General features: G+C 40.1%; 1 protein-coding gene across 5 annotated transcripts in view; it reads right to left on the reverse strand.

Annotated features, from left to right (window-relative positions):
* The window catches only part of LOC149067681 (disks large 1 tumor suppressor protein-like), a 144,990-nt gene that overhangs the window by 90,975 nt on the left and 32,026 nt on the right, over positions 1-21,989 (reverse strand). The window contains exon 1 of one of the 5 annotated variants that reach the window (XM_089252204.1): positions 13,018-13,263. The exons of the other annotated variants lie outside the window; for them this stretch is intronic. Coding sequence (XP_089108330.1) covers positions 13,018-13,170 — 153 coding nt within the window. The 5' untranslated portion in view covers positions 13,171-13,263. Of the gene's footprint in view, positions 1-13,017; positions 13,264-21,989 lie in introns of those variants that run through there. 5 annotated transcript variants of the gene reach the window in all.

Below are 21,989 nucleotides of genomic sequence, written 5' to 3' on the forward strand. Positions count from 1 at the left end.
ATTCCGGCCGAGCTGTCGGAAGATTACCACGACACGAGGTGGTAGTAAGCGAAAGAAAGAACCGACTTGGCGGTTATTGTAAATGGCTGAATTAGAAGGGCGAAAAATGCATATAAACAGATGGCGGCTATGGCGGAGTGTGGGAGAAAAAGACGCGGGGTCCAAAATTAAAATTCACAGAAAAGCATAGAAACGGGCTTCTCGCGTGAAGAGGGGGTCAGAGGGGAGCGTTGACTCGATGAAAGAAACCCTGGAAAAAGCGACGACTTTTTTGAAGATTCGTCGGAAATTAACGCTCTGACGCCCGCTGAGGCTCTTCCCGGCTTCAGAATTTTTTTAAAGGAATCTCTATGATTGGTAACGAATAAAATTACCTATATAGAATGGAGAGACTAGTTTCTCGAAATGTGGTCGGGGCTTCAATGGGCTGTGTGGGCACCAGACATAACTTGATGGTTTACACGGGTGCTTCCAAAAGTGGAAAATACCCCCCCCCCGGGAGGAGGGGTGATGGAAGGGTTCAGGGTGGGCGGTAGAAGCTTTGGGTTTAATGCAGGATCCTGGGTTGGCTTGAATTTGGGAGGGCGATGAGAAAAAAAAATTTAACAAGGGGCGATGAAATAAAAAAATTTGGGAAACCATGGTTTACACCAGTGTTCCTCAAATTGGGCGTCTCTAACCTTTATTAGAGCCATCGCGGCGAGTTGGAGATATTTGAAAATATTAAATTTTTGATTCATAAACCTATTTATGCTTTGAAGTGGTTCTTTTATACGGGAAAATATCTACCAAACTATTTTGAGGAGCCGCAGGTAACAAAAGTTTGAGAACCACTCGTTGTACTTACTAAGACAGTACGAACACAGTAACCTTTAATAATTACTTTCTTTAAACTACTGTATTTCTTTCCCCTTTTATCTTGGAAAACCGTTTGTTTGGGAACTAACAAACTTACACTCTTCCTTTTGTTAGATGTGCAGGAAAAATGGCCCATAAGCCCAATGGTTCTCAAATGTGTCCCCCACTCCCCGTGGTACTGAGGTATTCTAAGGCGGAGGGGAGGGGAAGCACGAGTGAAAATCAAGCGAGAGGAGAATCATGACATGTCATTAATAAGGGGGGGGGAACACAGAGTGCTGTGGAAAAAAACTTAGATGTGAAAAAATGAAGTTTCACAGAAATATGGTGAGAAAAAGCGCGACTAATTTCAGAATCCAGCAGGACATGCCATAGAAAATGGGCCATCCTAACGCATGGGCATATTCCAGGTCTCCCTCAACAGAACCAGGACAAGAGGAAAGCACACTGAATTCTAGCCCAGGGATCCGGAAACATAATTTATCTGTGAAATCTTTGTTCACTGAAAAAAATCAATTCAATGAGTAGGAAGAGTCTCACTCTTGGATAAAAAAAAAAGTGGGGGACCCTGCTAGGTAAGACAAGGGAGCCACGAGAGGAAAATATTGTTCAAAGGGGGGGGGGCACAGACGAAAAAAGGTTAAGAAACACTAGATTAGCCGATCCGGAAACTCGGAAAAAAAAAAACACATTTTCTCTCTTCAGCGTTTTTAACTTTTTATTCAGTGATGAAGAAATTATCACTGAAGTACGAAATTCTCCTACCAATGGAAATGAAGATAATTAACGATAATTTACGTCAGATAATCCAGGCCTTTTTACTGTACATAGAATTACAATATGTGAAACATTCTTACTCAAGCCTGGTGGGAAAGCGGTAAAAATGTCAAATATGATAGATTTACATAAATTTGCTTAATTTAGCAGTTGCGTAGTCACGTGGGGGTATCATGATGGTTTCGGTTTTCGCAAAACCTTCGGTGGGGGACTACCTGCGGTAGCAATCATCGAGCTTATATTACTGGAGGGAGCATCCAGCCGCCGCGACATCGAATGCAAGGAAATCACGTGACTCGGTGAAAACAAAGTTCGTGCCTGGAAATTTGCCCACAGAAATGTACAGTTCGGTCTCTGAATATTGTGTTTTAAAGATTTAAAAAAAAGGATAGAGAACTCATCTAAAGATTAAATTATTTCATTAATACTAGAATAATTTCTCTCGTTAATGTTGAAAAATTTCTTTCGTTAATGTTGAAAAATTTCTTTCGTTAATGTTGAAAAATTTCTTTCGTTAATGCTAGAATAACTTCTTTCGTTAATGCTAGAATAACTTCTTTCGTTAATGCTAGAATAACTTCTTTCATTAATGCTAGAATAACTTCTTTCATCAACTCTGGAATTTTCCTTCATTAATCCCGGAATTCTCTTTCATTAATATTCTGAAATCATTTCCTTTATTAACTATTTCTTTCATTACTTCTGGATTTGTTACTTTCATCAATTCTGGATTTGTTTCTTTCATCAATTCTGGATTTGTTTCTTTCATCAATTCTGGATTTGTTTCTTTCATCAATTCTGGATTTGTTTCTTTCATCAATTCTGGATTTGTTTTTTTCATTAATGCTGAAATTATTTTTTATTAATGCTGGAATTATTTCTTTCATTGATTCTAGAATTATCTTTCATTAATTTTGAAATTATCACTTTCATCGAAGCTGAAATAATCTCTTTCATTAATTCTAGAATATTTCTTTAATTTTGGAATTATTTCTTTCATTAATTTTTGAATTATCGCTTTCATCAATGCCGAAATTATCTATTTCATCAATGATGAAATTATCTCTTTCATTAGTTCTAGAATTTTTCTTTCGTTAATTTTGGAATTCTATTTTTTCTTAATTCTGTAATTATTGCTTTCATTAATTGTGGAATTATCATTTTCATCAATCTGAATTATCTTTCATTAATGCTGGAATTACCTATATCTTTCCTTAATTCAGGGGAATTAAGGAAATTCTCAATACTGAAATTCTCTTTCATTGGTTTCAGAATTATCACTTTCATCAATGCTGAAATTATCTTTCATTAATTCTGGAATTACCGTTTTTATGTATTTTGGAATTATCTGTTTCATTAGGTATAGAATTTCTTCTTTCATTAATTATGGAATTATCTCTTTCATTAATTTTTGAATTATCGCTTTCATTAATTTTTGAATTATCGCTTTCGTTAATTTTTGAATTATCGCTTTCATCAATGGTGAAATTATTTCATCAATTCTGGATTTGTTTCTTTCACTAATGCTGGAATTATTTTTTATTAATGCTGGAATTATTTCTTTCATTGATTCTGGAATTATCTGGAGAGATCACTAATTAATGATTTTTCATTAATTCTAGAACTTTTTCTTTCATTAATTTTGGAATTATCCCTTTTCTTAATTCTGCGATTATTGCTTTCATTAATTTCGGAATTATTTTCATCAATCTGGAATTATTTTTCATTAATGCTGGAATTATAGCTTTTATTAATTTTGGAATTCTCATCGATGCTGAAATTATTTCTTTCGTTTATTGGTTTGAACTCCTACTTATACCATTAGAAAATAACGGGGGATTGTGTGTTTTCACCGAGTCACGTGATCTCCTGACGAATGATGTTGGCGACGCCGTTCTCAGCACTGCCAAGGTGGAGACCGCTGACGTCTTACTCCCTCCAGTAATATAAGCTCGATTATAGTCTTGATCCTCTTATCAAGGCACCTTAAGCTCGATGGTGGCAATGTGTTCTGCGGTCATCTTGTTGCCGTTTCTTTTGGAAAGATTCTGGCAAGGAACGAATTCAGTATCGAACTAATGACACCGCTAAACATCCTTTGGCACTAAGCGAGTGTCTTATCGAGAGACCACCGCACCCCTATATTTTTGTGTTTTCGAATACAGCATGTTTTCCCAGCGTTAGGGAGATCTGGTTAGTACAGAAAAGTTCGAAAAATATCCGGACATATACCTCGTCAAAGCACTTCATGGTGGTCCCTTATTTATCGGTTTATCCAGTTACTCTACTCACGTAGGGTTTCAGAATTAAAATAACAAGCTCAGATCACGAATTTTTATCAGTTTTTAAATTTCATCGATATTCTTTGCATTTCTTCCAGGTCTGGTAATTTTTTCGTCGTTCAGCACCGATAACGTACATGCGATTCTCTTTAAATAAAATCCTGCGAGTCGTTTATATTTTCGGGCTGTCCAATGACACACATACACATCTGCATACACATACTGTATAATGTACACCCATAGCAATAGCACTTAACGCACACAATAATCGATCCACAGAAAAGAGAAACGAGAAAAAAAAGGCGGAGATATTCGGATCACCGTGACATCACGGCCAAGGAAGTCACGCAAAGCCAGGTCCATGGGACACGCAGAAACTAATGCCACATGTGGAGAGAGAAAACATGGGGAAACTCACAAATACTATTAACTGGAAATTTTTTTTTCCGGGTGCGAGAAAACAGAAGTGTCTGGAAACCTTTTTTTTTTAAAGAATATTTAGTAGATTTGGAAACAAAAACGGGAACAATTCGAGAACAATCGTAGACATATGCTCAAACTTTACTCGACCCACCCTAATAAGGCACGCTAGAATAAAATCTTCGCATATTAACTGCATGTGTACCTGAATTATCCATACGGAAGAACAAAGATATCCATCCACACACAGCATTGAATCCAAATGCCGTATGCATAACTCGCAAAATGTTCGCAGTGTATGCGACTATAAATGATTGAGGAGATTTCGTGATTTTTTATGACTGCAATTTTTTGAGATATGATATAGTGATGAAGTTATAGGTTACAGGACAATTATTTCTCCAAGCTCCAAGTGTCTGAAAACCTTTTTCTTTGAAAAGAATATTTAGTAGATTTCGAAACACAAACAGGAACAATTCGAAAACAATCGTAGAAATATTTTTTTTTTTTGGGAGGGGGGGGGGGGAAGGGGGAATCTCACTTGCGGCAGTGATTGGGCGGATGGTGTTGGACACCGAGAGATCGCGATCGCTTTCTTTTCCGAACAGACCGCAGAAGGATGACGCTCATGATTTTTTTAGGGAACTGGCTTAATTCGCAGTTGAAAACGATGGTGTAGACTTCGTGAGAGAGAAGTAGGCCTACTAGCTGAGTCAGGAGGTTGTCCACGCGCAGTCCTATTCAGCGCACATATACGCTTCAAGGGAAGAATATGTTGGTCTATTGTAGCACAATGGTAGAACGCTCGCCCGGACTGCCAGAGATTGGTGGTTCGAGTCATGTGAATTTTCTTTTAGAACTTCATCCATATCTGCTTGGTATCCAGTCTTTCGGACTTTAATTGGTGTAGACCCCGTCTGCTATTTTTTTTTGGCGTTTGTTGCGATAAAACAGATGCCAGATTGAAAAAGTGAAAGGTCGTTCGTGCTGGAAATGATCATCAATTCTTACGGCATCTACGTTCCCCAGATTAACCTCCCGTGCGAATTTGTCCCACAGAAACTACGGGCTCTCATCATCGAACTTAGTGGCATGTTACACCGCGTTTGGAGCAACCTAATTACACAAGTTGATACGTCCAGAATCACTTAAGCAAGGAGTACATGTAGAGAAGCATCTTCCTTTCAAACCGAGCGCAACTCCGGTATATCACCATGGGCAATTTACTAAAAAATGAGTTGTGTCGGAAGTGTGCATGTGTACTTAATAGTCTGAGTGCGTATCTGGTGGTGTGTGTGAAATTTTATTGCTGTCATCAATTTTTCAAACTACGAGTGAACTGTAATGATTGAATACATGTACCGTTGTAGATCTTGTTGCTCTCTGTGGCGAGGCTTATTTTCGTTAGAGCATGTGCAGGTAGGTATACCATTGAACATTGAAGGACCGGACACACCCCGCTTCCCATCTCAAGGAGATATCAAAGCGTTCCCGAAAGATGGGTGCATCCGGAATTTTATTAAATATGTATATATATCTATATAAATTTGTATAACAGAATAACAAGACCAATTACAGGAGTATAAATCAACGAAATAATTATGATAAATCATGATCTAAGAATCGAAATCTAAATTGATATTATAGCGTCCTTGGGGCACGTCCGGACTCGATAATCAAATTCCGTTGGTGGCGGTCCGTCCGCGTTCGTTAGATGTCACTAGTCGTGTAGGCCGTACAACGACGAATCGATGTCATGTTTGCGTCACATGTCCTTGTTCAAGTGTCCAAGTCCGCCAATGTTCGGACACCCAGATGTTTTAGCTCATTCTAGGCACACATTCCTGTTCCATAAGAATCCTACGTCTTAATTCTCCTGGGCAATTAGGAGATTTTCATCATTCCCGAAGCTACATCGGCTGGCTAGCTGGATTATAGGTGGCATTGATTCACCACGTTAACATGTTAAGTGTTCATAGTTTCTCCAATAAAGTTCGCCGTTCAACGACGTATCAGTTTCGTGAATTTCCAGTACCCCTACGTGGCCGGAAGTTGTAGACTCTCTCTGGTATCAACTTTACTGGTCTGGAAGGCTGAAATTCATCCTGCTTCTTCCGTAGTCCACCCTTCTTGTCGTGCAGCAAATATAGGTTACGGTCTAAAAATTGAATCAAATTTTGAATGCGTGAGAAGTTCATCGGACTTTTTAGTATTCTTCTTTTGAATGCCGTCATCTGACTTTGTGACATCTGACCAAAGTGAAACGCTGACGTGTGTGGACATTGGCAGACGTAATGCCATAGCGAGCCCGTAGCACCACACTTACAAGCATTGTGAGATGATCGTCCAAAGCGCTGCAAGTATGTCGGAAATGGACCATGCTCAGTTAAAAGGATTGTTTTTGTTCGCGGCCATACACACTTGCGCAAAGCCACTAGACGTTGTATCTTGTAGGCGTCTTTCGTTGAGTTCTTGTTCCATTCAACTTGCCAAAGATGAAGCATTCTGTCTTTCAAGATATTGCGGGCATGACTTTTCGGCCAAGGTAGAACAACCAAGTCTTTCAATGTTGTCGCTTCCTTGGCAAGTTGATCCGCTTTTTCATTTCCAACAATACCTACGTGCGCTTTGACCCAGACTAACCTTATGTTGTCGCGAGCGCGTAGGATAAGACGAATACTTCGTACGTCAGGGTTAGGTGAACGAGGATCTTGTATGGCTAGGAGGCCAGATGCGCTATCTGTCAAGATTGTTACTGGACAAAGCATCTCTTCCGCGCGTTTAACAGCATTGAGTATCGCAAAAATTTCGGCTTGGAATACGCTATTCTCTTTAGCTAACCTTCGACTCCATTGCTCCTCTATTGAACCATCTTCCGCTAGTACCACATACGCGCAGCCAGTAGCCGTTTCTGTTTTAGAGCCATCGGTGAAAATTTTCTTAGAGCCCAAGGAATCTATATTATCAATACCAAATGGCATTATTTGAGACTTGGTGAGATCTGTGCTTGGGTGAAACAGTCATTGCTTATGTCGCTGCTCAAATTGGTTTGACGAAATTCTCTGCTCGTCCAATATTATGTCCTTTCCAAGATGTAGCAGTCTGGTCTTAAGAGCCTCGTACTCCATGTAAATACTCAAAGCTGGGTTGCCTGTAGCCACATACAGAACTTCGTTCGCGGTTGTAACGTAGGCTCCAGTAACATATAGAAGAAAGGGACGCTGTGCGATATCCAGAGCTCTCTTTTGTTTTTGAGTTGGGTGCTGATACCAAGTGGCGCATCCGTATGAAAGTTGCCTCTGTACAATAGTCTTATACAAGATGTTGCGAAAGGCTCGCTGCATTCCCCATTTCGATCCGGCCAATCTGCGCAGTAATTGCAGTGTGCCATTTACTTTGTCGACCTGTTTTTGGATGTGCGCCATAAAGTTCAATTTACTATCAAAGTACACACCAAGGTATCGTATTATCTGAGACGGTCGAATTCGTATACCTTCAATGCAGATCTTAGGTTTCATCTTTTTCTTTGGGTGCGTCAAACAATATGAATGCAATACAATTTTGAAACTGCCCCGACTATTTACAGATGCCTTACATCTAAGGGATTATCACCCTACGGAAATTACAGGGGGTTCAAAACGTATTAGACGTGACATAACTGTCTTCCTGCACGATCTGAATCTTATTTTGAAGAAAACCTCGACGGCGTGTCATGATCATAAGAGCGGATACGGGCTCCTCAAACGGGAAGGGGGGGAGATAAAGGGCGAATGTTCACCTCCGCTCTCTTGCCTGTGCCACAATGCAATTCTTTTGCTGAAAGGGGAGTGATCGCTTCCGGATATGGACATGGTAACTCATCATTCTTATTGAATCTGATGAAAAAAACACGCAGTATGCATGTTCTATAATATACGATTTAATACCTTCGCTCCCACTTCAATGATTTCCTATCTATATCTTCGTTTAACAACATTCACACCCTTTGGACCACTTTGAAATGTGGTCACAAATGCCTAATAAAAAAGCATCCCCTTCGTATTTTCTTAATCCGTGGATCACCAGAGATATTATTCATCTAAAGAGAAAAAAAAATCCGCTGTATTTCTTTCAAATATAAAACCATCAAATCCAATTCACTTAAATCTATATAATTTCAGCCTCCACCCGAGACCTCACTTCTGCCCAAAACACCAAATACATTCCTCACTCACTACCCCATTTTTTAGAAACAAATCCCACAAAGTTTTGGAGCTACCATAGACTTAAATCCGTTGGCCCCACTATTCCATCAAAATTTCAAATAAAGATATCCTCTCCTTCAGAGATGGCTGCCGAATTCAATTTAGCGTTCTGCTCGGTTTTCTCAATAGACACATCCCCTCCTCAATACTCATTTACTGACTTTATTCACACAACTCATCCCCAATATTTTTTCCAAAGAGGGTATTCTAAAATTATTGAAAAAATTAAAACCTTCCTCTGCAGACCCCGACGAAATCCCGAATTCCATTCTTAAATTCTGTGCTGATGAAGTCGACTGACTTCTTTTAATAGTCCGCCAACTATCTTTTAATTTTGTTCAATGTTTCCCTAAATACTGCTACCCACCCCAACGATTGGAAAACCAATAAAAGTATTCCAATCCACAAATCAGGCCCACTTTTCAATCCCCTTCAACTTTAGGATAATATCCAAGGGCGTAGCGAGGGGGGGGGGGGACTTGGGGGTCTGGTCCCGTCCCCCCCGAAATGTGAGAAAATGACCGAAAAAAGGGAAAAAGATGGCCAAATCCATTGTTCTGTCACTTTGGTCCCCCCCCCCCGAACGAAATTTCTGGCTACGCCCCTGCTAATATCAATCACCTCTTCCTGTTGTAAAATCGTCGAACACATTGTAGCAAAAGAAATCCGTACCCACTTAAACTCCATCAACTTTTCCCCCCAAATCAACACGGTATTAGGAAAGCCCTTTCTACTACCTCTCGACTGGCCTTCTTCATCCGCGACCTCTAGGGAGCCATCGATAATTTTCCTTGATTTCTCTAAAGCAGGCAAAACGTGCTCGATGCTTGTGACCGATTTCGTGCTCACGAGCACTTGATCAACGTTCGAATTAAATTCCTTGTACAAATTGCGTTTTAGGATTGAAATTATCCTGATTTTATGCATTTGTAAGTCGAACTTGCCGAAAAGGGTGCTCTTCTTTCGAGGATGGATACAGGCAGTGCTCGCGACTGGAAAAAGGTTGAAGACCTCTGCTCTAAAGCTTACGATAAAGTTCCCCATGACAAGCTTCTTAAACTCTCTGATTCTGGCCTCAACGTACAACTGCTTAAATTGGTGGAGAGATGGTTTCCTAAAATATCGTAAACAGTTTGGCCATTTTCAAGATTATAACTCCCCATCAGTCTCCATAAAAATCTGGTACCCCTCAGGGATCGGTCCTCTCCCCGTTATTATTCTTGCTTTACATTAATGACCTCCCTGAATCCCTCAACTGCACAACGAGATTCTTTGCAGATGACGGCATGATTTACCGCATCATTCACCAGGAGTCCGTTCAAGAACTTCTCCAAAATAATCTGGCTTCTATCTCTGACTGGAGTTCACTATGGGGGGCAAATGCCTATCAATAATTCAAAAACACTTTTCATGAGAGTTACCCGTAAATTACTTCCTCTTGAATACTTTTACTTGATCAAAAATTTAACCATATCCCAAGTATCTGAAATTAAATACCTCGGCGTCATGATCTCAGCTGACCTACATTGGAACAAACATGTTGATTACGTTTTCCAGAAATGTCTCAACAGACTTTTCGTCCTCCGCCGCAACGTCAAACATTCCACTCGAGATATCAGACTGCTCTACTACCAAACCTGCATCTCTCCCGTACTTTCCTAAGTCGCTGAAATCTGGGACCCCTACACCTCCACTAATATAGGCAAACTCGATTCAATCTAAAATAAATGCACCCGTTTCATCCTCGACTGCTGGTTGAAAATCGCCGATTTAATATCTTTGTTTCCGATTTAATATCTTTGTTTATCTGTTTCGTGTCCGAACTTAAAAACTAACTTAATCTTCTCCCCCTTGTAGTAGGATGTAGTAGTAGGATCATGTAGGACCCTTGCCACTGTTCTTTTTTCTCGACTAACCCTGTTTTATAAGATCAATCATGGTCATCTTAACTTTGATACTTCCGGTATTCTAGCCAAACCATCCCACGTGACGACGAAAGACGCGACCATTCCCTTAAAATAAAACCAATTTTTGCCTCCACTGACTGCTTTAAATACAGCTTCACTTTCCTCATACCATTGGTGAATGGAAAAAAATCTCTTCAGTTCTATTGTCAACTCCCCCACTATCACAGGTTTTATTGCACGATAACTATGTCCATTCTACCGCATTCTCTTGTATAAGCCAAGGGCCAATAATCTTTCATATAAATGTGAAAGTATGTATGTATGTTTGTTCTTTGTACAAACCTACCCAAATTTTTGATCGATCGCCGCTAAATTTTGCATATATATACCAAACAGAACCGGGATACTATATAAACAGAACAGAACCATAGGCTACTTTAAAATTTCGTCAGAGCAGGAAATGGTAGAATGACTGTCGGACAGCAATGGTTTCCGGGCCTCAACAATCACTTTCGGAATGTTTACCTCGGTTAACGTAGTTCCCTAAAAATGCGTTTCAGACATGCATATATGCCTTTACAATGGTTTGTCACTTCTTTGATGCTGCCAGTATTATGTATAACAGTTTATTCTTTTATAATGGTTTGTCACTTTTTCAATCCTCCCACAAATTGAAGAGAACTCGGCAGCGCCGGGTATTATAGTTAGTATTGTATAAATAAATATCAAAGAAAGAAAACCAACGAAAAAGGCAAATAAACAGGGGAAAACTACTAAATTCCTCACACGTTTCGATTCAAGCAATTGATACCGTCATCAAACAATAAATGTAACCACATACTACAGATGTCTTCAACTTTTTCTTAGTCACAAGCACTGCCTGTACCCATCATCAAAAAGAAGAGCACCCTTACGGTAAGTTTGGCATTCGAATGCATGAAATCAGGACGATTTCGATCCTTCAATGCAATTTTGTACAAGGTGTTTACTTGGAACGTTGATCAAGTGCTCGAGAGCACGAAATCGGGCACACGCATCGAGCACTATGGGTGCTTCCGAGCAACGGGTTGAAGATGCCTGACACTATCACGCTGACCTGGGATTCCGCTTGGGCTAGTTACCAAATCTTCGCTCCCAGCTGCTCAGTAGAAAAATACGTCTGTTCATGTATAATGTCGTGTAGTCCGAACTTGATTTAAGCAGACGAATTTTTCCGCTGAGCTACCGGGATTGAAGATTTGGTAACCCAAGCCGCTGTACATTAGACATGAACAGACCTATTTTTCTCTCTACTGAGCAACTTAAATACAAACGGGAACAACGATTTTCCCGCATTTAATTCTATCTTTCCCTAACTTTCCCAAGTTTTTCGAATATCTCAGCGAATATTGAAATTGGAAACACGGATTTTTTTTTATGTTGGCATCAAAAGAGACAGGGCAAAACTTCCTAATTGGATTTTTGGGGACGGTATAAAAAGTTAATTTTTATTTTATTTTAATAACTATACCAACCCCTTGCAATATGAATGACATATCCGAGTACTACACGTTATTTGGACACTTTTACTAATTGGAAGTATGTCTATAGGACTAACGGTTAACCATTAAAGTGCCATACGCCCTGTTGCCTATCCTGCATAATTGCATATAAAACATTTAGGGCTGTCAATCCTATTTTTTTTAGTCAGCATAGTGACCTGGAGCCTGGGATTTGCAGACCCTGATATACAAATACCATATGCTATCGAGTTCAGATGCTACTACTACTAAACCACACAAGCATTTGATCATTTTTGCCGCACCATGGTCATTTTCTGCATACGAGGACTAATTAGTTCGAGGACCTACAACTTATTGCCGATGCCAAACGGCAGGCTTGTTTTTATACTCATCGAGGATTGGTACGCTAACCCTTCGATTTGGGACTCCCTGCGGTAGCAATATTTTTCTGCGGCCATGTCGCTGTTTCTGTTGTACCCCTATGTCAGGAAAGTTTCTGACAAGGACGAACCTGGTATCGAACTCGCGACACCTATAAACATCCTTTGGTACTTTAGGCGAGCATCTTATCGACCTGGGCTACCGCGCCCGCCACCACACAAGCACCACATAAACATTCCTCTGAGGAACTTCTAACGAAGTGATGTACGTCGGAATGTTACGTGTTCAAGAAGTGTTCCTTTCCGTGAATTTTAGATGTTGTAAATCCAAAAGTGAGAAACTGGAGCTAAATGTTGTCGTCTACAGCACGCAAATTTTGAAGAAGATTTCACTCACTGTGGCGAGATTTCTTTTCGTAGAGTGACACACCGATTCACAGTTGGGGTTCGAAATTGGAAAATCACAGAAACTTGTTTTTCCGACTGAGAAAATTCACCTAAGTACCGTATTTGAAATAGCAATTTACAATTACGAGCAATTTACAGAACTCGACATGATCATGTAAGACTTTTTGCACAGCTATTCGTAGGCAATGTGACGATGCAATTTCATGGGGTGGAAAAAAAAAATTCGCACGCTCACTCACCTTGCAAGAAGTCCCGTAGTACCATATCGTATCCACGTAGGAATCGAACCGCACCATCTTTGTCTTGCTCTTGCGGATCGGACAGAGAGAGCACATGGGAGACTCGTGATAATCAGACACCGCTGCCGCCGCCACCACCATCATCATCATCATCAAAAACGGAGCACCATAACATGGATGGTTATGAGGTGGTGACACAATAATGATCCTGCTTGTCCATGGTCTATTTCTATTTTTCTGGAGTCAGGAAAATGATCACCCTTTGACGTTATTTCTTTTATTAAAACCCTCTTTTTAGATCCGTACAGGGGACACGGGAATAAAAATTTATCACGAACAGCGAAAAAGATAACAGCCGCATCTTCTAAAAACTTCAAACTTTCTACTGAAACTTGCGGCTGTCATCACTGGAAGACTTATGAGAACTGACGCGCTCAGTTTGTCACTCAATCACTGATTCGATATCCGTATAAGCAGAATCAAAAACAGCAAAGAAAGGCACTGGGCACCGATCAGAATTCGCAACGCGAGTAAAATTTGAGTCTTTTTCTTCTTCGAGAGAACATTTAAGGTGGTAAATTTCATTTGTATATCAAGAGAAGATGGATGAACGAATCCCGAATCATGCCGATCCGATTACGAGCCTTTCCCGGAATCGCCGGCCGATTAATATTTCAGCACGAGCCAGTGACATCTCGGGTTATTTACGAGGTTACGAAGAGGGAGGAGAACCTCATTACATCCGATACAGATTCGGAAAAATTGTTGACAAACTCCGGGGGGAATAAGAAGGCATTTGCGATGACCGACGGCCAGAATGAGATTATATTATCTTTAAAAGTATTAAAATGGAGGGCGAACAAATGGTCGGCTACAAAATAAAGAGTCCACCCCATACAGTACGCGAAACGTTTACTCGGAGAGATGACACGGCGATGTTAAGAAGACCCCCCGGAACGTTGTTGAAAAAACCGAGTGCCGCTATCATATGATGATTTTCAAAACAGAGAGCACAATTCAAGCGCCGCAGAGGAAAACGGTCCGAATATAGCGGCACCTGACGGCAGCATTTTGAAGTATGCGGAGGGGGAATAAAAAAAGGAAAAAAAAAAAAGACGAGGCTCGCCGAAATGTATATGATACTGTACTTACTGTCACTTAATATGGAAATAATATTCCTGGCTAGGGACTCGTGGGAAAATATATGTGAAGGAATTATGCTGCTACGAAAGTTTTAGGAAAAGTACCCTCCCTGCTCTCCCATTACGATGGATATGGTTTCTTTTCCGGAAAAAATTCACACCTTTTACTCCATGGTTAAAACCAGGGCATTTCGCAGCATGGTGAGGAGGAAAAAACAATTTCGTGGCCCTCAACAATCTTCTGGTATTCATGGACCTACCTCTACAAGGGAGAGGCTGACGGGACTCTAGATCGAAATCCCCGGCCCCTCGCTTAATAAATACATTTGCTAGAAATTCATTGGGGTAGAGGAGGCACTAAAAGTCTCAGCTTGAAAATTCGTGAAAAACCCTGGGCTAGTAGCGTTCTGTTTGCACGTGTTTGTTAATAAAAGACACATTTTTCAACTTAATGTGGCTTTGTTAAGCACCCAGTCAAAACCAAAAGCGTAATCAAAGCATTTTAATCCCGTTTTATGGCCCGGTGAGACCGCCTCCTCCGCACTTGCCTAGACCTGAAACGCCTGGCAGACTTATTTTTCTCCGGGCTGACTATGTTTGAGCGATGTTTGTCGTCAATACTATCGCTATAGTTAAGGAAAAATAAGGTTACCCTATTCTGTATATTTTTCCTTAACTATTAGACGTCATATTAAACAAAAAATGGGTTTTGCCGCTCCGAAATGGAGGACGATGAGTCCACCTGCCTCTCACTATAATCACTTGCCTCAGTGGTGAGGCAGACTGATATAGTATTTATCTACTGTACCGATATCGTTATCAGCGCCCACCCGCACAGACCTTCAAAATCTATTTCCTCCTTATGGGTTCGGACCCCCAAAACCTCACTGCTTCCTTGTCTTTAGAAAAGCCACCTAGTGATAATGATGGTCTCTGCAACGATCGATGGTCAATCTCACACGAAAAGCAGTATGATTGGGGTACAGTCAGTCTCATGAGTGTAGATCAAAGGTGCTCAACGTATAGGAGAGTGCCGGCCACTTCATTGCTTTGAAAACGTGTCGTGGGAGTTTATGTAAGTGATCTGGAATTGTCACTCCTTTGAGTGGTTTGGAAAAGTCACTTAAGTGATCTGTAAGTAGGCCGCGAAACACTTAAGTGATGTGGAACTGCACCACGTGACACTTAAATGCTCTGTAAATTTGCCCGGGACACTTGTGTAATCTAGAAGCGTGTCGCGGATTACTCAAGGGGATCTTTAAATACACCGCGGGTCACTTGAGTGATCTGGAAATGTGCTGCGGAACTGCACAGCGGGTCATTGAACTTTGAAACCAATAAATAGGCCGATTTATTCGTTTTTACAAAAATTAGTTTTGAGGTCGTGGGCCACATCAGATAGCCACTGTACGATCGCGGGGTCACAGTGACGAACTCACATTGCGAGGTCCCAGGTTCAAACCCCCACCCCAGTGACAGCGGTTTCTTTTTGTGATCCGCAACTTTGTGTCGTGAATGCGATCCGATCTCCCCGTTAAAAATGTCTCGCCACAGAGAAACAAACCCGAATATTGTCTGTATAATGTTTTGTTACAGTGATACTACTACTAAACCACACATGCACCTCGTCCATATTCTTCTGCAAAACCTCTAACGAATTGGTACATGCGGGAATGTGCGCGTACGTGTAGTGAAACCTGACGTGAAGTTTGTTTCTGTGTAATGCTTGTTATGTGTAATGCTGCCATCTGCTTTCCTAACTATGAGTAATGATTGAATAATTTATCGTTGTAGTCCTGTTGCTCTCTGTGGCGAGACTTTTCAATGGCGAGATCGACTCGCATTTGCGCCTCGAAGTTGGGAACCACAGAAACCAACTTCAGCCGACCACCACCGTGACTGTGGCACCGGTAGAGGGTTCGAACCCAGGTCCATCGCTGTGACCACTCAACCGCCACAGCGGCTGGAGGTAGGACCAGAGTTGCGCGAACACCTTCTATAGCAGAAAGCCATGGCCCCCACATGGGCAGGGCTGACAGGGCTCCAGCCCTGGGGCCTGGGACAATTATAATTTTTTTATGCTATAAATTCACTGTAGAAGGGCCCGTGAAAAATCTGGTTCGGGGGCCCGCCAAAGATCCCAGCCTAGGCGCCCTGCACCAAAAGGCAGACCAATTGAAACTAGTCTGCCACTTACAAGGAAATTGTCCCAAGGTGTCGTCCAAAGAAATGATAAAATTCACAAGAACATTCATCTCACCAAGTAATACATAAAAACAAAAATTAGCGGAGGAATGCAATTATCAAAGTCGAAAAAGATTATTAAAAATGTGACAGCTGGCTACTCATCACCCCTCCCGCTTCTTGGCGATATCTATTAAAACTTCTTTTCATTTCTTTTCCCCAGCTTGTCTGTTCTAGAAACTAGTTATTTCCTTTTTTCTGAGGTCATTAACATTCTGGGGTTGCGGGATTTTTAAAATCATTCTTGGCCTCTATTGACATTCAAAATATTAATATTTACAAATTTTTGAGTGACCCATAATAATTCCGCAGAATTCTTTTATATTTTTGTGCATATTTAAATGAGCAGAACCAGTGGTAATTTTTTCAAAACTTTTTGAAGACCTTGGGACCCTTTCCTTGTTAGAAAAAGGAGCATTCCAAATATGAGGGGTGACTCAAAACCAATTTTTACATGTTCGCAACACTCCTGGAAACATTAAAATTTCACACATCTCGCGGCATCCCGGCTCAATATCGAGTCTTTCCGGCTGCCTTCTAAAATGCCATGTTCCACTGGTTGGAAATCCAAACTTATTGTGATATTTTCGATTCGGTTTCACTCCCAAAATATCTAAGGGCACACCGACCTTTAGGAATGGGTTGTTCCAAAGCCTCCTAGATACTAGGAGGTACTTCTAGGAGGCTTTGGTTGTTCCCCCTCCAAGCAAACACCTCGAAAGTGGACTATCTCAGGGAGTACAGACAGTTGGTCAAAAGTGACTTTAAATGTAATGTCTCTAAAAATAATAACCCCCCCCCCCTTTTTTTTTCAGGAGGGGATAAGATGCTAATGCAGTGACTTGCAAAACGAGGTCATTGCAAGCGGCAGAAAGAAAGACGTCGCTCACGAGTGAGCAAAAAATCTAATGGGCCAAAAACCCTACCAGATAACTTTTCAAGTGAAATGTCTGCTTCAAGGATTCCGACCTCGGCAAGGACATGCGCTGGAGTGGGCTACAGAGCAACCGAGTATCCATGTGGTATTTGGCCTTCACGCGTTCGGGAAAATACCATCTCAACCCTGCAATTTTTTTCCCTTTATCGTTGTAAAAAAAAAAAAACTCCTATTCCCGCCAATACAAAACACATCTGTGGTATCTTCACTGCTCCGTTGAAATGAAACGAGGCAAAAGAGCGATCTCTCAAAGCCATCAATGGCATCGGAGACGAAAAATCCAGAGCTTCCATTGAGTTGATAAGCATTTTCACTGCCTGCGCACCTTCATTCACTACTGCTGCAGATATCTTCATGCACGTAAAGCTTTACCCTCGTCTCTCACGATGATAATAGTAATAATAATAAAAATAAAAAACGGAGTCAGGGACCATAAAAAGTGTATCCCGCGACCATTAAAACGCGGTCCGATTCGGCCATTTGGGAGTCAAATTGCCCGGCGATAGCGGCGCGTAAAAGTGAAAAAAAAAAAAAAAATACGCGGGAGATGAGAGAAATCTTTTTATATACATTCCAGAAGCCAACCGCTGGGAAATGATGATCGATGAAATGATTCTTAGGTGTGTAGAGGTTCACCAGTCCTCTACACACGGTCAGTCGTAAATAAAACCTCCACACAGCGAACCACAAACTCACTAATTAAAAGTTTCAGCGCTACTAAAATTAGGTTACATGCAGGGGCGGCTTAAGCGATGGTGCAAGGGGTAGGGTGCGGTGCACCCGGGCGGCAGCGTAGGCTTTAGTCCAACATTTTTTAAAATCTCACAGTAAAAATTCACATCACACTTTTGAGCCATATCTCGTGGAGAAAACTTGAGAGAATAGACAGGGCCTGGAACCGTAATATCAGAAACAAGAAAATAATCTACCAGGGGTGGTTCGAGACAGAATCTCTACCCGTGCGGGGCTTATTTTTTACGCTTCCTGCTTATCCCCTCCCCCATGGCCCACACATCTTGCGTCAGAGCTCCTACGCTGGAATCTTTCGCAGGCCCCCCAAACCAGATTTTTTATGGATGCCCTTCTGCAGTTAATTTATAGTGTGAAAAAATGATAATATAGCCCCCCCCCCCCGGGAGGCTAATTACAATTCCTACTTTCTTAGTAACACAAGAAGCATTAGCACGGCAGTGGATGGTTACTAGAGCAAGAAGTATAACAAAACGTCATGAGGGGGGAGCTTTCGGCGAAAATGAATTTCGAAGTTCATTATCGGATAATTAAAGCATTTTTAGTGAATCAATAGTTGATCGCTTCGCGAGCCGTTATTATTGTCATCTTGACGCACCTGAACCACATTTGATGAAATCGGGGAAAAAATGAAAGCATTTTTTAGTGAATCAATAAAAGATCGCTAAGATGGAAGAGCGGGAAAAAAACCTTCGGCACACGTGTCCAGTGCTTCACCTGCGGATGTCGGATTCAAGTGCAATTAAGTATATCCATTGTTGAACGTCGCCAGCAAATATTTCGCTATGAGTGACGTAATGGCATATAATTCATTTCGGCCAATCACGATGCGCTAAGTTTCTATAATGTAGCGAGGAATGTAGCAGGGGCGTAGACAGAAATTTCGTTCCAGGGGGGGGAGCCCAAAGTGAAAGAACAATAGATTTGGCCATCTTTTTCCTCTTTTTCTCACATTTCGGGGTGGGGGGGAACCAGACCACCATGTCCCCCGCTACGCCCTTGGAATGTAGCGCTTGTTTATAAGCGTCCCGGGTTGTATCCCTGTCAGACCGACAGATTCCTAATAAAACAAGAAGTTTTTTCGTTAGGAAAACGCGGTGCCGCGTGCGGAAGCAATGGATCGCATGGCCTAACAGCCGCCCCTGTACTCTATTACAAGGTTGCATTTTGGTTCCCTCACCTCGTATTTTTTTTTCAGGATGGTCAAATGAAGGCAAAGGAAAAAAATTCAGCTTCTCACTTTCTAGGTCCCTGAAGTACCAGAAACACCAATGAAATAAATTTCTTAATAAAAATCAACCTCTGTATGCATCATCTTTAAAGGATAAGTGCAAGTGATGACGGCTTACCAATAAGTGTAGTTTTGAGGATTAAATTATATGGCACTATAAAGAACGATAAAATAATACTGGATCAAAAAGCCGAAAAATATGCTTTAACGTCTTAAGACCCAACATCCATTCTATTGGACATTTTTCTTTTAAATGAAAACAAAAAATTAGTTGCGCTTTCAGGATTTTCAGATATCATCATTTGAAAATGGCTCACGGCAGAAGGACCGTTTAAGGTATGTAAACAGTTTAATTGTAATTTTACATATTTTACAAAGTGAATTTGAAAACAATTACATAAAAAATATTAAAATTAGTGTTTGTTTGTAAAACTGTGTTATTTTATTTTTTACAAGCATATTTCTGAGACAACAGTCATCTGTGTCCATTATAATGGACAGTGGGTTTGAATTGGTTGATTATATATGCGCGTTGATATTTTTTTCATTCTCATGAAGTAAAATCATTTTTCTTGGTGCATAATGCCATGCTATGTATAAAGAAATTAATAGATAAATCTTTATTTATTTAATCAAAAATTGTTGTGAATGGTGCTTCAGAAGTGTCATTGTTATAATATTTTTGACTCAGAGAACTATTTCAATTTTATTACACAATGTAAAAGCTTGTGTTTTATTTTATTTATTTTTTAATCATGCACATATTATATATTTTTTCTGTGTGTTACATAAGTCTGTAAAGATTTAAGATCTAGTCCAAAAATAGATGATGACAGTTCAAGTGACAATGACAATCCTCCTAATAGCGAAATCAAACAATCTTTTCAGGAAGCAAAAAGAAAAACCAATCCTAAATCTAGATGTCAATTTTGGAAAAAAAGTGAAAGGTAAATATCTTAAAGCAATCATAAATTAATTTTACCAGAGATATGTAAAAGTGAAATGTATCATATTCATTCTAAATCTAGTTCTGAATTACTATTTTTTTTTCCTTCTGCATGGCACAGTTTTGATGGTCTTAAAGATTGCACTTGGAATTATGATGACTCTGCAACTGACAGACAGAGCTGGACATGTCACTACAAGACTATCGCTTTATTTTGGGATGACAAATTTTCTGATAAATGTGCAAATACACGAACATGAGGTTCCATTAAGAAACAGGAAATGTTTCAAACATATAATATATATACCTTAATGATATGAAAATATATTTAGGTGCTGCCATATTGATGACAGATTTTTTCATCTTGATGACAGATCTACCATCTTGACTGCCACCTGAGCTGACAAATTCCAGTGATAAAGAAATGGCCAATACAATGCTAAACACTCGTAAACGAAAACACAATAAAAGTATTGAGTCCTATGCAAGTAACAAAAAGGGACTCAAACATCTTCCAAAAATGATTAACATTAACAATTCTGTAAGATGTAAGAACAAAGGTTGCATAAAAAAAAATAATAAAATAACAGACTGACGGTGTAGCAACAACAATGACACTGGTTTGGAAGAATCATTCTAGCGAGGTCACAGTGGAATGAAAATGGCAAAACTACCTCCTAGAGACAGAACTGAAATTGCAAAAATGTATGAAAAATAACATCACATGGTGAACATTAATAAGATGGCTCATGAAAGTGAATGCACCACTGTCCCTAAAGTATGACAGCAATACAACAGCGAAACCTCTCATCACACGTATCTTAAAAGGCTGCTACACACTACTCAGACGTGGGACCACATCACGTCAGAGCAGTGTGTAGCAGCCTTTACTCAATGGAGTATAAAGCACCTATGCAATTAGTTAAGGAAGAAATTGGCACCAAGAAAAATTGATATCAAGCCAACTCACACTTTCAGAAATAGTCTAAATGTAAAGGGCACAACAGGTAGCACAAACCAAGCTTTGCCATGTGAACACTTCTTGTAACCCTGCATAAATAGCTATCATACCAATTACATTTCTGCTGGAAAAATAGTAAATGTAAAAAAAAAATCCCGCCCCCCACCCTGGAGAGTGTTCACAGAAGCTAACTGAATTTTACAAATCATGCATAGTTCCACTCACTCCCAATTTCCACTTACCTCAGTTTTTCTTACACGAAAAAGCACACCATGTAAGACAAACATACAAATTAACTAAGGGACTGACTTTCCCAAATGATAATAAAGTTGAGTTGCATAAATGATTGGTATTTATCATTTTATCTATACAGAATAATATATTGCTTCCAATGACACATTTTACCATATTATAACTACCCCACAAATGCTTATAATGGAACCCTTTCCTTTCGAGTTAAAAATAATTTTTAATTGTCCTTTCAGTGACTAATTCCCTGCGCAACCACTCTGATGATGGCATCAAAAAAATTAATAAAAAATGTGCATACAGGTTAAACACAATGCAGTCTGTGAGTCAAAAACTAACATCATTTTCCTATATAAGCATAAGGGGGGTCACAAAGTAAAACAAAAATACAAGATTTTTTTAAATTAGAAGTCTTTACAATGAAGCTAACAAAGATAATTCATTCCAGAATCACATATGTTAGATGAAATGCGATTTCTCACAGGTTTTTCTATGGAAAATTATTTAATTTA

Source organism: Pholcus phalangioides, unplaced genomic scaffold, assembly GCF_987345545.1.
Source record: "Pholcus phalangioides strain wild (caught in Gottingen) unplaced genomic scaffold, Ppha-v1.0 ptg000028l_1, whole genome shotgun sequence".
Classification (NCBI taxonomy): domain Eukaryota; kingdom Metazoa; phylum Arthropoda; class Arachnida; order Araneae; family Pholcidae; genus Pholcus; species Pholcus phalangioides.